Source organism: Lepisma saccharinum, chromosome 1 (assembly GCF_977018435.1).
Source record: "Lepisma saccharinum chromosome 1, izLepSacc3.1, whole genome shotgun sequence".
Lineage (NCBI taxonomy): Eukaryota > Metazoa > Arthropoda > Insecta > Zygentoma > Lepismatidae > Lepisma > Lepisma saccharinum.
The window spans coordinates 95994280-96007928 of record NC_139229.1 but is presented as its reverse complement, the minus strand read 5'-3'; the positions used below and the strand labels follow the sequence as shown (position 1 = coordinate 96007928).

At 36.1% G+C, this 13649-nt stretch overlaps 1 protein-coding gene across 1 annotated transcript in view; it reads left to right on the top strand.

Annotated features, from left to right (window-relative positions):
- The window catches only part of LOC145985105 (uncharacterized), a 138868-nt gene that overhangs the window by 86384 nt on the left and 38835 nt on the right, over nt 1–13649 (top strand). Inside the window, exon 3 of the mRNA XM_083118717.1 lies at nt 12402–12578. Within this exon, the coding sequence (XP_082974843.1) occupies nt 12402–12578 (177 nt within the window). The remainder of the gene's footprint in view (nt 1–12401; nt 12579–13649) is intronic.

The following is a 13649-nucleotide window of genomic DNA, read 5'->3' as shown; positions in this document are numbered from 1 at the left end:
CTTCTTGATGACAAATTTCCTTGCTCTGAACAATCTTTAGTGACAACAAACAAAATATTCATATTTCAGTGAATTTATTCATTTTGCAGTGCAAGTCCCCGATAAACAGTAAAATTTCCCTTTCATAGAGTGAAATCTCTTTTTTTTTAGATAATAATTTACTTGTTCAGAACGAAGCTTTCTCTTCTGAGTTAATCTTTCTACGAAGAAATCTTCCTGTTTCGTCATAAATTTCCTTTATATAGAGAAATTTCTCTACTCCAAAGGGAAAATACCTAATCAAAATTCCCTTTTTCAAGTGGAATTTCCCTTTTATAGAATAATTTCCCCTGTATCAGAAGAAAGATCTCTATTCCGGGGGAAAGCATTGACGATTGGGAAACTTTATAGAGAAATTTCTGTTCCAAGGTAAAGTTCATTGTTCTGTGGGAAAATTTCTTCTATTTCTTTCGAGAGAAAAATTTCTGAGGGTAGAAGGAGCGTGTATTCTTAACATGTGTTTCCGATCTCTTTCTACTTCCACGGCGCTTCTTCTCTGTAATTTTCGCTAGGATACGTCGAAAAATCCCTCTTGGCTCTGTTCCAGAAAAAGCAGGGAGAGGGGACAAGAAACAAGCTGTTGTCTCTACAAAGGGATTCGACTCAAAGGATCGCTGACCAAGCTGAATAATGACGAACTCTACCTTTTATTTCAGCTACACGGGCGACATCTGGATTTCGTTCGAGAATCGATTTAGCTGCCTCGACGTTCAGCCTTTCCTCGAGACATTTCTGGGAGTGTACAAATGTTGTTTTTTTTTCCAAATAGGTACACTTACGTACGAGTATACGTGTGAAGTATGGTTATAAACTGATACAGTAAAAGCTCGTTAATCCGGACTAATGCGGGGATAAGTTGACCGGTTTAACGAAAGTACGGATTAACTGAAATAACCTAAAAGAACAGTTGAAAGTGCATTAAAACTCCATCTATAGCAACAAAGCACGTTTATTATGGTGTATTTAAAGGGCACAGGCCTAAATACACCATACAGTACAGTACAAAGTCTGCGGGAGACAGAGTTTCATCAGTAGTTGACTGCCTTTTCTTTGAAAAGTTCTCTTGTTGACTTCTAGCCACATTTAAAACCTTGCATTCTGCTTTTTTTTTGCCTTTTGCTTTTTGCCTGTCCGGATTAAGCGAAGTCCGGCTTATCGGGGTCCAGATTAACGAGATTTTACTGTACATAGAACCACATATTTATGGTGTATAAAACATCAAGATTCCGGTACAAAACCTTGGGGTCAAAAGCGGTATATAAAATGGCATTTCGGTGTTAAAATGGTGAATAAAAACCTAAATTTGATTTAAAACTATACTTATTACGCAAAATTAACATTTCACTTGTAATAGCACATTTATATAGTTATCAGAGTATTATGTTTATTTCTGTATAAAGGTGTCAATTTTTGCTTCTCAAATAATTACAGCATAATTAATGAATTTCGCGTGATCTGCATAACTCGCAGGATAATTCAAACCTCAGAAGATGTCGCATCGGTAAATAAACACTAAATTTCGTGTTTAAGAGTTTATTTCGCATTTTGCAGTTCATTTCGCATCATTTCCTGATAAACATGGTAGCAAAATGCACCTCACAATGTGTTATTTAACATTTCGTGTTTTCGTCGTCTACTGATACATATATCATTTTGTAATTTTATAGCCAAAACATTTTGCACTGTGGCACTGATCTCTGAAGTTCTACACATCCTGCTGAGTTTACTATACTATGGTATGGAATCTATGGATTCGCCCCTATTGCAGATATTGTGATGAGAACTGTTTAAGGTGACTAGATTTATAAAACAACAAAACGGGACGTTTTTCATATTTTGCTGAAGGATAAACGGGACAAGACGGAACGGGAAAAATGTAGACATTTTAATAAAAAATTGTTTCGTCATAAATACTTACGTTTGAAAATTGAATATATAAATAAATATTGGGTAAATAATTTACATGATATTGTGATATGCACTGGACTCCATCCAAGCAGTCCTTTAGAATTGTAAGTCATTGAGACACGTCAGTCGCTGTTCATTCTCCTACATAACTGCAGTAATGAAGATTTCTAATATATTCCGCGTTGTAGTAAGATGTTCATTATTATTTAATTGATTGATTAATTTGGTTTGTTTTACTTCGCTTTTCTTCCACTTTTGGCTAATCACGAAGATGAGGATGAGTGATGATATGATTAAATGATGAAGGTACAGTCATGTTCAAAAAATCTGTCGCATGGATTTTTTCTAAGTCCAACGTCTTACGAAATTATGTTGGTAGCTCTGAAACAAGGAAGTGTTGTGAAATATACGATCCTCCAATCAGAGTGAAGTTCGATTCGGAAGAGCAGGAGGCGTGACTCACGGTCTTGTCCGCAGGAAGTTCAACCAATGCAGCATTTCCAAATATGAGATAACGTCCCCATTGGTTAAATATTGTTTCAATAATGCGAATCGGCAGAAAGAATGCGAAAAAGTTTACTTTGTCGTTTTAATTGCCTTTAATCGTTTCAAATTAGTATTAAATTGTCCCAATTATAGCTTAATATAATGTATTCATGTATGTGTTTGACAATCATATATCACTCATTAGAACAATTTTCACATTGCTTTCACAACGTGAGATGACATTTCATTTACATTTACGATAAAATAGTGGTTTGGGTGTAATAACAGTTTTCATTATTTAATTTAGAGATGCATTTTTATTTGTTGAGTTAATGATTAGGTTAATTCGTTATTTCTCGCGAAAAGAGGGAACCACAGCTGAAAGAAAATACACAACTTGTATTATTGAGGTCAAGAGTTCGTTTTAACATCACTTTTTGCACGCATAGGCTAATCACGACTCTGAAACATTATGCGACCTGACTGGAACTCGGAAAAGGACACACTGATTACAAGACGTCGATACATTACCACTTGGTTTGGCGAACGCCAATAATAATGAGGGGTTGTGGGAGTGGGAGAGGGGTGACGGAAAGTAGAAAATAAATAGTATTTTTGGGGGTATTTAATGTTATATTTATACACACACAAACCTAAGAAAATATTTATTTTGATACATGTGTGTGGGGGTGGGGAAGGGGGAAAAGAGAGGGACAGAAAGATATTGGGAGAGATGGGACCAAGAGGTGATTGTGGAAAATGTTTTATTTGACGTTCAGTAATAAAAACAATCAAATCAATGATGATTATCTTATAAATACTATATTTAATGTAAATTTGTTTTAAAAATGGGGGCGGGGAGCCGTTTGTTTTACGTTCAGTGCAGGATAACAAGTGGAGACACATAGTGGTTCGTATCTCACTTTAAACTGTAGGTCCAGGCCCCATTAGCCTATCTGTGTATAACGTGGATTTAGAATTCAATAGAAAATAACGTCGATCTAGTATTTTGGATTTTAGATACGTTAAGACCACTAAAATTTCCAATTCTTGTAATAAGAAACCTGTCAGGGGTCCCGGGTTCGATACCCGGTGGAGGCACAAGTGGTTCGGATCCCACTTTAAACTGTAGGTCCAGTCCCGATTAGCCTTACTGTGCATAAAGTGGACTTAAAACACCAAATCAAAATCAAAATCAAAAGAAACCTGTCCTCATATTACCATTTTGAAAGAGAGAGAGTTAATTGTATAATCTTTCGTTGTTAGTTTCAAAGAAGACTAATTCAAATAGTAACAATGGGAACGAATAAAGTTTACGAAAAGTTTTTGCCACCGTGGAGATTTGAACCTACGACCATTAGAGTGACAACCCAGTGCGGCATGATTATGATTAAGACCAATTCGTTCAATATGCATTAGAAATATAATCCCCACACCCAACAACACACCCAAACGCTCCTTTGTAGCAAATGAAATAAAGGTGGTATGAATGTCACAAAACATTTAAGCAAAATCTACTATATTTACGACGCAATCGTTTTACATGGAGAGGCTACAGCTTCGAGAATTGAGGTTGTGGTTTGACTGTAATTGTAGGATACCCTATAGGTATCGATAAGCCAAGGCTCTAGTGTGCACTAGATTGGTTCATTTGTTTTGACGTGCTCAAGAATTTGTAAAGAGGTATGTGAATATAAAAATGTGTTAATGTTTATTTTTTAAACAGTGAACTCATAATTTAATATCTCTTTGTCCATCTCATTATCTCACTTAGGAACTAATTAGTATGGCAGGAGTCATACTGAAAAGAAATCTTACGTGACAATGACGAGAAATTAGATTTACGGAAGGAATAGTTTTCATATTTTAAAACCTCGAAGGGCCATGGGCTATCTCCCGACTGTCAGTCTCCCTTCCACAATCCTACCTAGAGTTATCTTCAACTGGTAACGATTTGACGTTGGTCAGCACGTCGAATCCTCAGCCGTTATATAAGATATCTGAAACCAGGTTACACCAGTCACTCGTAGCTCCCCAATTTCCTCACGATGGAGGGTTGCCACCGGTCCTATACAGATAACAGGCCGAGAACCCAGGACGACTCGAATCTATGCCGTCCCGCTGCAGTCGGAGTCCAAAGCACAGTCTTAGACCGCACCGTTACGGAGGAGGAGAATTTTCATATTTTGTTTCTTATAAATGTCGACAATGCATTAAATATATTACGCACCAAAAATTAGTGTAAAAAAATAGCCGGTTCTATAAGAGATTCGAACCTTCGATCTTCACTCAACTAGGCCGCTATTTTTAACAATTTCCCATTTTCTCACTCAATAACCTTCGTTGAACGTTTGTCTTAAGAGTCGTTAGCAATCTTGTAAACCTTATTAACCTATCTGCTGTCTATCACAAATGCATTTTACAATCTGGAGTAGATTTTGATGTCTGCAATTTAGACCTTGACTTTCGTGGTAAGTAATTCTCTACCGTCTACTATAATAAATAAATCAAAGTCTACATATCTCATATTTTGTAAATGCGAAATGTCATTGTTAAATGTTACAAACTATTTCTTATTCCACCGTTAGTTCCAGATTTAGCCACAGCATTCTGGAAACCAGCGTGAAACGTGTTTCCCACACTTCCAAGGTCAGGTGAACCCTTATCAGTTGTACTGAATGCCTGTGAACATGTTACTTCATACGTCATGGTACTGTGGTGGAGTTCTTCCCCTTCCCCTTTTACCTTCAACGGTAGTAATCCCCGACTGGGCACGACGAATCAATCACAGAAAAGCAGACTGTCGACTAAATCGCATGCCATGTATTGTTTCGAGCTCCTAGGTTTTGGAAAGTGAAATAAAAAACTCGTACGTAACATTAATTCATAATGGTTGATTTCTTTGGGTATTATTTCATGACTCTTTTCTACTTACTCCAATGAAACTTTTGTCTACTGTTTTCAGTAGATAAATAGGTGTTTTGAAACATCTAGTGTGTTCAGATTTTCAAAAAGATATAAATTTTAAAAAAATAATAAGGCGGTATGAAATTAATATTTACTGCCAAAATATTAAACTTAACATATTATACACTATACTGAATAAATTAATTTCACTTGCAGTTTCTCTACTGTACTGGTTTCAGTAGAGCAATAGGTGTTTTGAAACATCTATGTTAAGATTTTTTAAATTTCAATTTCAATTTGTGTGCATCAAAACTTAGGGTATTTTACACCCGTCACGCTATACGGGGCCCAGCCCCTTATCATGACAAAAATAAAAGCGTGTCTGAAAACTAAAATATCCTTACCTGGGTTAAAAGTTGAGCCTGTAAAGCGACAGACAGTCAGCACTAACAAAGACAACACACACGCAGGCCTACAAAGATTATACTAACAGTAGGTCCAGTCACCAGAGCCTCGTTAGTCTGCAAAATGCAGTTCAGGGTGTACTACATGGAAGTGAGGTTGGTTTAAATTAAATAGATATAAAAACAAATTGTTAGTGAGGAGGAATAAAAAGTTATATTTACAGCTAACATGCTGAGCTAAACACACTACAAGGGTGTAAGGGATGACCTTCCACGAAGTATGTACACCCAATTGTTGCTTCCACGTAGTACACCCTGGACTTCAGTTTGCAAACGAACGAGGTTCTGGCGACTGGCCCCATGGCCAGTGTAATTTTCTGTGTTGTCCTGTGTTTGGTCCTTGTGGGTGCTGACTGCCTCTTTACAGCTTCAGCTTTTAACCGAATTCAGAATATTTTAATATGTTAGTTACAACACGACGTTACACTTATGTTATTTTAGTTCTGGTAAGGGGCTGGACGCCGTATAAAGTGACAGGTGCAAAATAGCCTAAGTGCTGACGCACCCAAAATTTTGAATTCAAATTCAAACACACTACATGCAATATTACATGTAGTATTGAAGAGAATATTTCACTTGTAGTTCCTCAACTGTAATTACACATTAGGCTTACTGAAAGTGTTCAGTAGGAAATCATTGATTTTGAGTAGATTTCCGAGAGACACAGTAGAGTACTACAATTGATAACAGTAGATTCTGTCTACTGTAAACAGTAGAAATTACGTAGGTTTATAACGACGATTAGAATGAAACAGAGGTAAAAACAATGATAATGACCTGGAGCAAATAGGAATGTAGAATGTCTGGCAGCGAGTCGCAAGAGTTGATCAAGCAATTGTAGCGTCAAATTTATCTTAGAGCTCATAATTGATATTTCTACATGAGCTCAACATACAAGTTACATACAATGAGAGAATTGAATTGAGTTTACATCTCACGTGATATGAGTCGAAACTATTGTTGCACATTGAACTGTGAATGAATCAATATTCAATTTGATTAACTAGTGAATGGTGATATGCTGAGATTTTGTAACGAGATGTGCCAAATGGCTGACAGTATAATAGCTTATGGACACATTGATTTAATATATTTGAACGATCTTATAACGTGCGATTTTGCATGAAATTTTATTACTTGAATCTACATCACTTCATTGCAAAGGCTACAAGGCATTTTATGGGTTGTAAAATTCTGTGTTCGATTCACCGTTCGGTTAACTCTGCCATTTTTATTTCTAATTAAACCGAAAAATTATATATTGCATTTTACTTATTACGAAAATTCGTATATTATTTGCTTTGCGAAATGTAGAGAATATATTTTTTTTCATGCTTTTTACAAGAATACAACTATGCATGGTGAACAAAAAATAATGTAAAATAAATACTATTCACAAAAAGATGTCAATAGTATTTATTTCTTTTGTTTCTTCATAATTTTCCCCTGTACATGACATTTCGTCGAATATGACACATGGATCATTTTTATGCAAATCCTAGTAAAATGATGAGAAATTCAAAAACATATTCTGAAAAATTATTTTCAAAAATAACATGAAAAATCATTAGAAAGGAGTGTTCTTTTTTTAAAAAAATATATAACATTGTTATTTCTTTAAATTATTAATTAAATACAATACTTAGTTGCTATATATAATAATAATAGGGGTAATCGAACAGAAGTCAAACCTATAATCTTCGGCGTGTAATACTGATAACCTATCACCGAACCACTTTACCATCATAAAACAATTGAAGTTTTTTCCTCGGAAATTACTGGCTAGTGCACGCTGGAACCTTGCAATACGAATATCAACCCTACCACTACAAGAAACCACGTCACAACCTCAATTTTCGAAGCTGTAGCCTCTCCATGTAAAACGATTGCGTCGTAAATATAGTAGATTTTGCTTAAATGTTTTGTGACATTCATACCACCTTTATTTCATTTGCTACAAAGGAGCGTTTGGGTGTGTTGTTGGGTGTGGGGATTATATTTCTAATGCATATTGAACGAATTGGTCTTAATCATAATCATGCCGTAAGAAGGAACGAACTCGTGGGGTAGTGGTTATCGCACTGGGTTGTCACTCTAATGGTCGTAGGTTCAAATCTCCACGGTGGCAAAAACATTTCGTAAACTTTATTCGTTCCCATTGTTACTATTTGAATTAGTCTTCTTTGAAACTAACAACGAAAGATTATACAATTAACTCTCTCTCTTTCAAAATGGTAATATGAGGACAGGTTTCTTATTACAAGAATTGGAAATTTTAGTGGTCTTAACGTATCTAAAATCCAAAATACTAGATCGACGTTATTTTCTACTGAATTCTAAATCCACGTTATACACAGATAGGCTAATGGGGCCTGGACCTACAGTTTAAAGTGAGATACGAACCACTATGTGTCTCCACTTGTTATCCTGCACTGAACGTAAAACAAACAGCTCCACGCCCCCATTTTTAAAACAAATTTACATTAAATATAGTATTTATAAGATAATCATCATTGATTTGATTGTTTTTATTACTGAACGTCAAATAAAACATTTTCCACAATCACCTCTTCGTCCCATCTCTCCCAATATCTTTCTGTCCCTCTCTTTTCCCCCTTCCCCACCCCCACACACATGTATCAAAATAAATATTTTCTTAGGTTTGTGTGTGTTTAAATATAACATTAAATACCCCCAAAAATACTACTTATTTTCTACTTTCCGTCACCCCTCTCCCACTCCCACAACCCCTCATTATTATTGGCGTTCGCCAAACCAAGTGGTAATGTATCGACGTCTTGTAATCAGTGTGTCCCTTTCTGAGTTCCGGTCAGGTCGCATAATGTTTCAGAGTCGTGATTAGCCTATGCGTGCAAAAAGTGATGTTAAAACGAACTCTTGACCTCAATAATACAAGTTGTGTATTTTCTTTCAGCTGTGGTTCCCTCTTTTCGCGAGAAATAACGAATTAACCTAATCATTAACTCAACAAATAAAAATGCATCTCTAAATTAAATAATGAAAACTGTTATTACACCCAAACCACTATTTTATCGTAAATGTAAATGAAATGTCATCTCACGTAGTGAAAGCAATGTGAAAATTGTTCTAATGAGTGATATATGATTGTCAAACACATACATGAATACATTATATTAAGCTATAATTGGGACAATTTAATACTAATTTGAAACGATTAAAGGCAATTAAAACGACAAAGTAAACTTTTGCGCATTCTTTCTGCCGATTCGCATTATTGAAACAATATTTAACCAATGGGGACGTTATCTCATATTTGGAAATGCTGCATTGGTTGAACTTCCTGCGGACAAGACCGTGAGTCACGCCTCCTGCTCTTCCGAATCGAACTTCACTCTGATTGGAGGATCGTATATTTCACAACACTTCCTTGTTTCAGAGCTACCAACATAATTTCGTAAGACGTTGGACTTAGAAAAAATCCATGCGACAGATTTTTTGAACATGACTGTACACTCACAAAGGATGACCGTCTCCTCCCGTTTCACCTCCCCCAATAGAATTTCAAATGATTTATGGGACACGAACTTTCTAAGGCGAAACGGGACATCCCATTTCGCCTTATCCTGTTTCGCCTTACACACAAAACTTTTCCCACCTGTGAATATTATCGACTTGAAGGGTAATTTGTAATGGGTGCTCCCATTGTTATGTTAATAATACATTAATAATAATGACCATTCATGTCGATAATATTCCCTGGTGGGAATTTTTTTTGTGTAAGGCGAAACATGGTAAGGCGAAATTGGATGTCCCGTTTCGCCTTATAAAGTTAGTGTCACATAAATCACGCGAAATTGTATTTGTGGAGGTGAAAACGCAATAAGGCGAAACGGGCCGTAATCCTAAGGACACCCATGCCCAGGCCGGAATTTGAACCCGGGACCCTTGGGTTGTAGAAGTAGTCAGATGTGAGTGACTGAATGTTACTATTCAATAGCTCATAGTAATAGTAAAGGAGGTGTATTGTTGCAATAATTCTATGGCGATAAGCCATTGTTACAAAAAAGGGACATTTTGACATCCCGTGTTATATTTTTTAAAAAAAATCTGAACAGGTACTCAATAAAAGGGACTGTCACGGCTAATACGGGACGTCTCGATACCTTAGCTTAGAAGTGTGATCGCTTGTTCTCGCTTACATTTGCTTTATTCCTAACCAGGCCATTATGTAGTACTACTAGTAGTAGTTGTACAGTGTCTCTCAAAAGTTTTAGGACAACGACATTTTAAACTAGGCAACCCAATTTACACAAGGTGTTTGTGGGTTGCGTGTAGCGTTAGGCTCAATTTCAGGGTTGCCACATGCACAATAAATATTTATAAAATACGCGAAAGAAATAAAAACAAGTATTAGTGTATAAAAAGTATTAAAAATATCAATATTATAATATTAATATAATTAATATAATATTATTTTTCAAAAAAGCTTTCAAAACCTAGAAAAGTCAGGGGAATTAAATGATTCTTGCTTGGCAAAATTTGTAACCGGAAACACGTTTCATTTTATCTTCCAGACAATCTTCTTTTTTTGATATTATATATTATTTGTCATTTATTTTCAAAAATGTTCAACAAACGTGATTCATTTGATAAACTTACAAAGTTGAAGTGTAACTCTTCTTTTTTAGCATTCTAAATCATTACACAATTATGTAAAATACCAGGAAAAGTCAGGGACTTTGCAAAGTGGGTGTGAACCCTCATCTATCAAATTTTCGTAAGTTTTAGACCTATCCCATTGTGTTCATTGTTCACCCCGTGTGAAACGGAATGATTCAGTTTGGAATTAACAATGGGGGGAAGGGAAATATTAAATTACAAAATCTCCATTTCAACGAACCGAGAATTGGACAAAAATTGGATAATTCTTATAAATATGAAAATTACATTCATGTTTTTAGTGGTATAATCGCAGGTAAAATCAAAGATCTTACATGGAAGATTTTACCTTGCTCTGAACTAAGCCAAAAGGCATTTCGCACCGATTTAATACATTCTCCAATACATTTCAAAATGTTATTGAATGTTTCATGTCGATAATTTGACCAATGCATCAATTCTTGACGCTGAGACGATATTTTCTGCAACTACCTCTTCTCTTCAGTCCCTTCTGTTCTTCTCTTCTCCTTCTTCTCTCCCCTCCTTCTGCTCTGCTTTTATCTCATATCGCCTTCCCTACTTTTCTCGCATCTTATCTCCATCCCACTCCTCGTATCTCCTTTCCTGTCTTAGATTTCCGACTCCACGCACTTTTCTCCTCTTCTTTTCGTTCTTCTCTTTTTCTCTCCTTTACTCTACTCTCCACTCTTCTCTCATCTCGTTTTCCTTCTCTTTTCTCTCCTTTGCTCCATTTTCCTCATCTCTCCTAGAATATTTTTCCATTCTCCTCACTACATCTCCTCTGCTCGTCTATCCTCTCTTTCTTCTCTCCTCTACTTTTCCTTTTCTCCTCTCGCTTTCTCTTTCTCCTGTCATTTGTCACCTCTCGTTTTCTCTCACCTCTTCTCCTTTCTGTAGACTCATCAGCGATGAAATGCTAGAAAACCTATTATTTTTCTTTCAGAAAGAATGTTGTCACTTGCGATATAATATTGATATTTTTAATACTTTTTATACACTAATACTTGTTTTTATTTCTTTCGCGTATTTTATAAATATTTATTGTGCATGTGGCAACCCTGAAATTGAGCCTAACTCTACACGCAACCCACCAACACCTTGTGTAAATTGGGTTGCCTAGTTTAAAATGTCGTTGTCCTAAAACTTTTGAGAGACACTGTACAAGTAGTTGTTGTTGTTATTATATTTATTATAGTACTCACAGACTGGCATTCTTTCGTCTAATGGTGCACGTTGTACACCCAACGGCAAAAGTAGTAGGAGGCGATTTGTCTATCACCAACTTCACCACAATGTGACGATTCATATGAATCGAAATGAAGACCACAGAGAAAGAACGTGATTTGTCGAAATTTCGCCAATTGATGTAAAGGTGCTATCAAATAGCTCTGTGAAGGGTGTTGGTAACTAGAAATTATACAAGAATAGAATGTTTTTTCTATCCATTACAAAATCTGTAAAGCAACTAATGGTGCTCATATTGAATTGTACTGTGTATATTACAAAAACTTTTTCAGTTACTCTATAGGTAGAAGAAAACTACGGAAATATCTTAATAAATTTAAAACTTATCAAATTTTCTGTTATTGTACTTTTAAGCCGGACACACTGTACAGGGAAAGATCATGCTCATATCAAGGAAATATCGTTCTCTCCTGTAAAATCAAGAAAATGGACAAAGCACGTTCTTTCCCTGTGGTCTTCAAATAAAAACGCCAATAAGCAGAAAACAACATCTGCATCGCATCAACGGAATCCAACTTTTCAAAGTAACACAGGATTTAGAGTAACAAAGAATGAACTTAGCTACGGACAATTTGGCTACAATTATCTTTGCCGTTGGGTGTACAAGAACTAGTCACTAATGTAACCCTATGTATGAAGTAAGTTCTCCTCTTGGTATATAGATTCTAATGTTTTCTCTTTCTCTTCTAGGGTTGGCCATCGACTGCTTCAAATGCGTGTCCATAGACGGGGAGAACCCAGCCTGCGACGACCCCTTCCACAACAACTACACGACTGACATTCTAGAATCCCCCTGCCTAGGGGGGCGGAAGGGGAGAAACGGACTATTCCCCGCCACTGCCTGCATCAAACTGTCTGGAGTATACGGTAAGGTTTAAAATGGCCTACCTTTTCGATAATTTTCTTATTTGCATAAATATTAAAGTGCTAAGCAAAGCACAACAGAGGGGAAAAATATTAAAAGAGATTTCTCTTGATTTTGCTCATGAAACTTATCATTTCTAGGGTGTTCAGGAAAAAGCACTTAAGTCAAAGAATGAAATTTTGCAGCACGAAGTTATTTCTTTATTTTTTTAATAGGAAACTTTACATACATGATATGCATAACACCATTAAGCCTTGTTTCCATGATATGAAAAACTCAATATGCTGATCAAGGCAGTAATTTAATTTATTATAAAACATAAACTAAACGTAACGTTTCAACCTTCTTGCAAAGACTTCTTCAGACTCTGCACCAAGTACAAATGTAACAAGGTACAAAAACAGAACGATATATATACACAAACATTACTCCCCTCCAGACCAGAAGAAGAACCAGAAAGATACAAGATTAGAAGAAGAACAGCAGCCATACTGAAGAAAGAAATGGAAAAACAAGGAAAAGTAGATAATTTGGGTCAAAAAGAAAGGGAAGGGATAAAGAAAATCAAGACAAGAATTGATGTGGTGATAGAGCAGGCAGATAAAGGAGGAGCAATTGTGGTGATGCAAAGAGAATGGTACGAGAGGAAGTATGAAGACCTCAAAGAGAACGGATATGAGGAGATTTGTGGAACAGAAGAAGAACAAACTATAAGAGAAATGGTCATACAAGACTGTAGGAGGAGAGGATTCAAGAAGTGCATAAAGGAGACAGGAAGACTACCAAGTTTGAAAGGCATTCCAAAGGTACACAAAGAGGAGATAAAGTTGAGACCAGTAATGGACTGCAGAAACAATATTTGGGAACCCTTGGAAAATAAATTAAAGAAAGTTACTCAAGTGTTAGTAACACAGCAAGAAAGCAGAGCAGTTAAGAACAGTGAACAAGTAGTGGACCTCATAAAATGACTTAAGTTAAATGAGATGAAGCGACAATGTTTAGCTTAGACGTGAAAAGTATGTTCCCGAGCATCAAGAGGGGACACGTTTTGGACATTGTTAAAAAGAGAATGG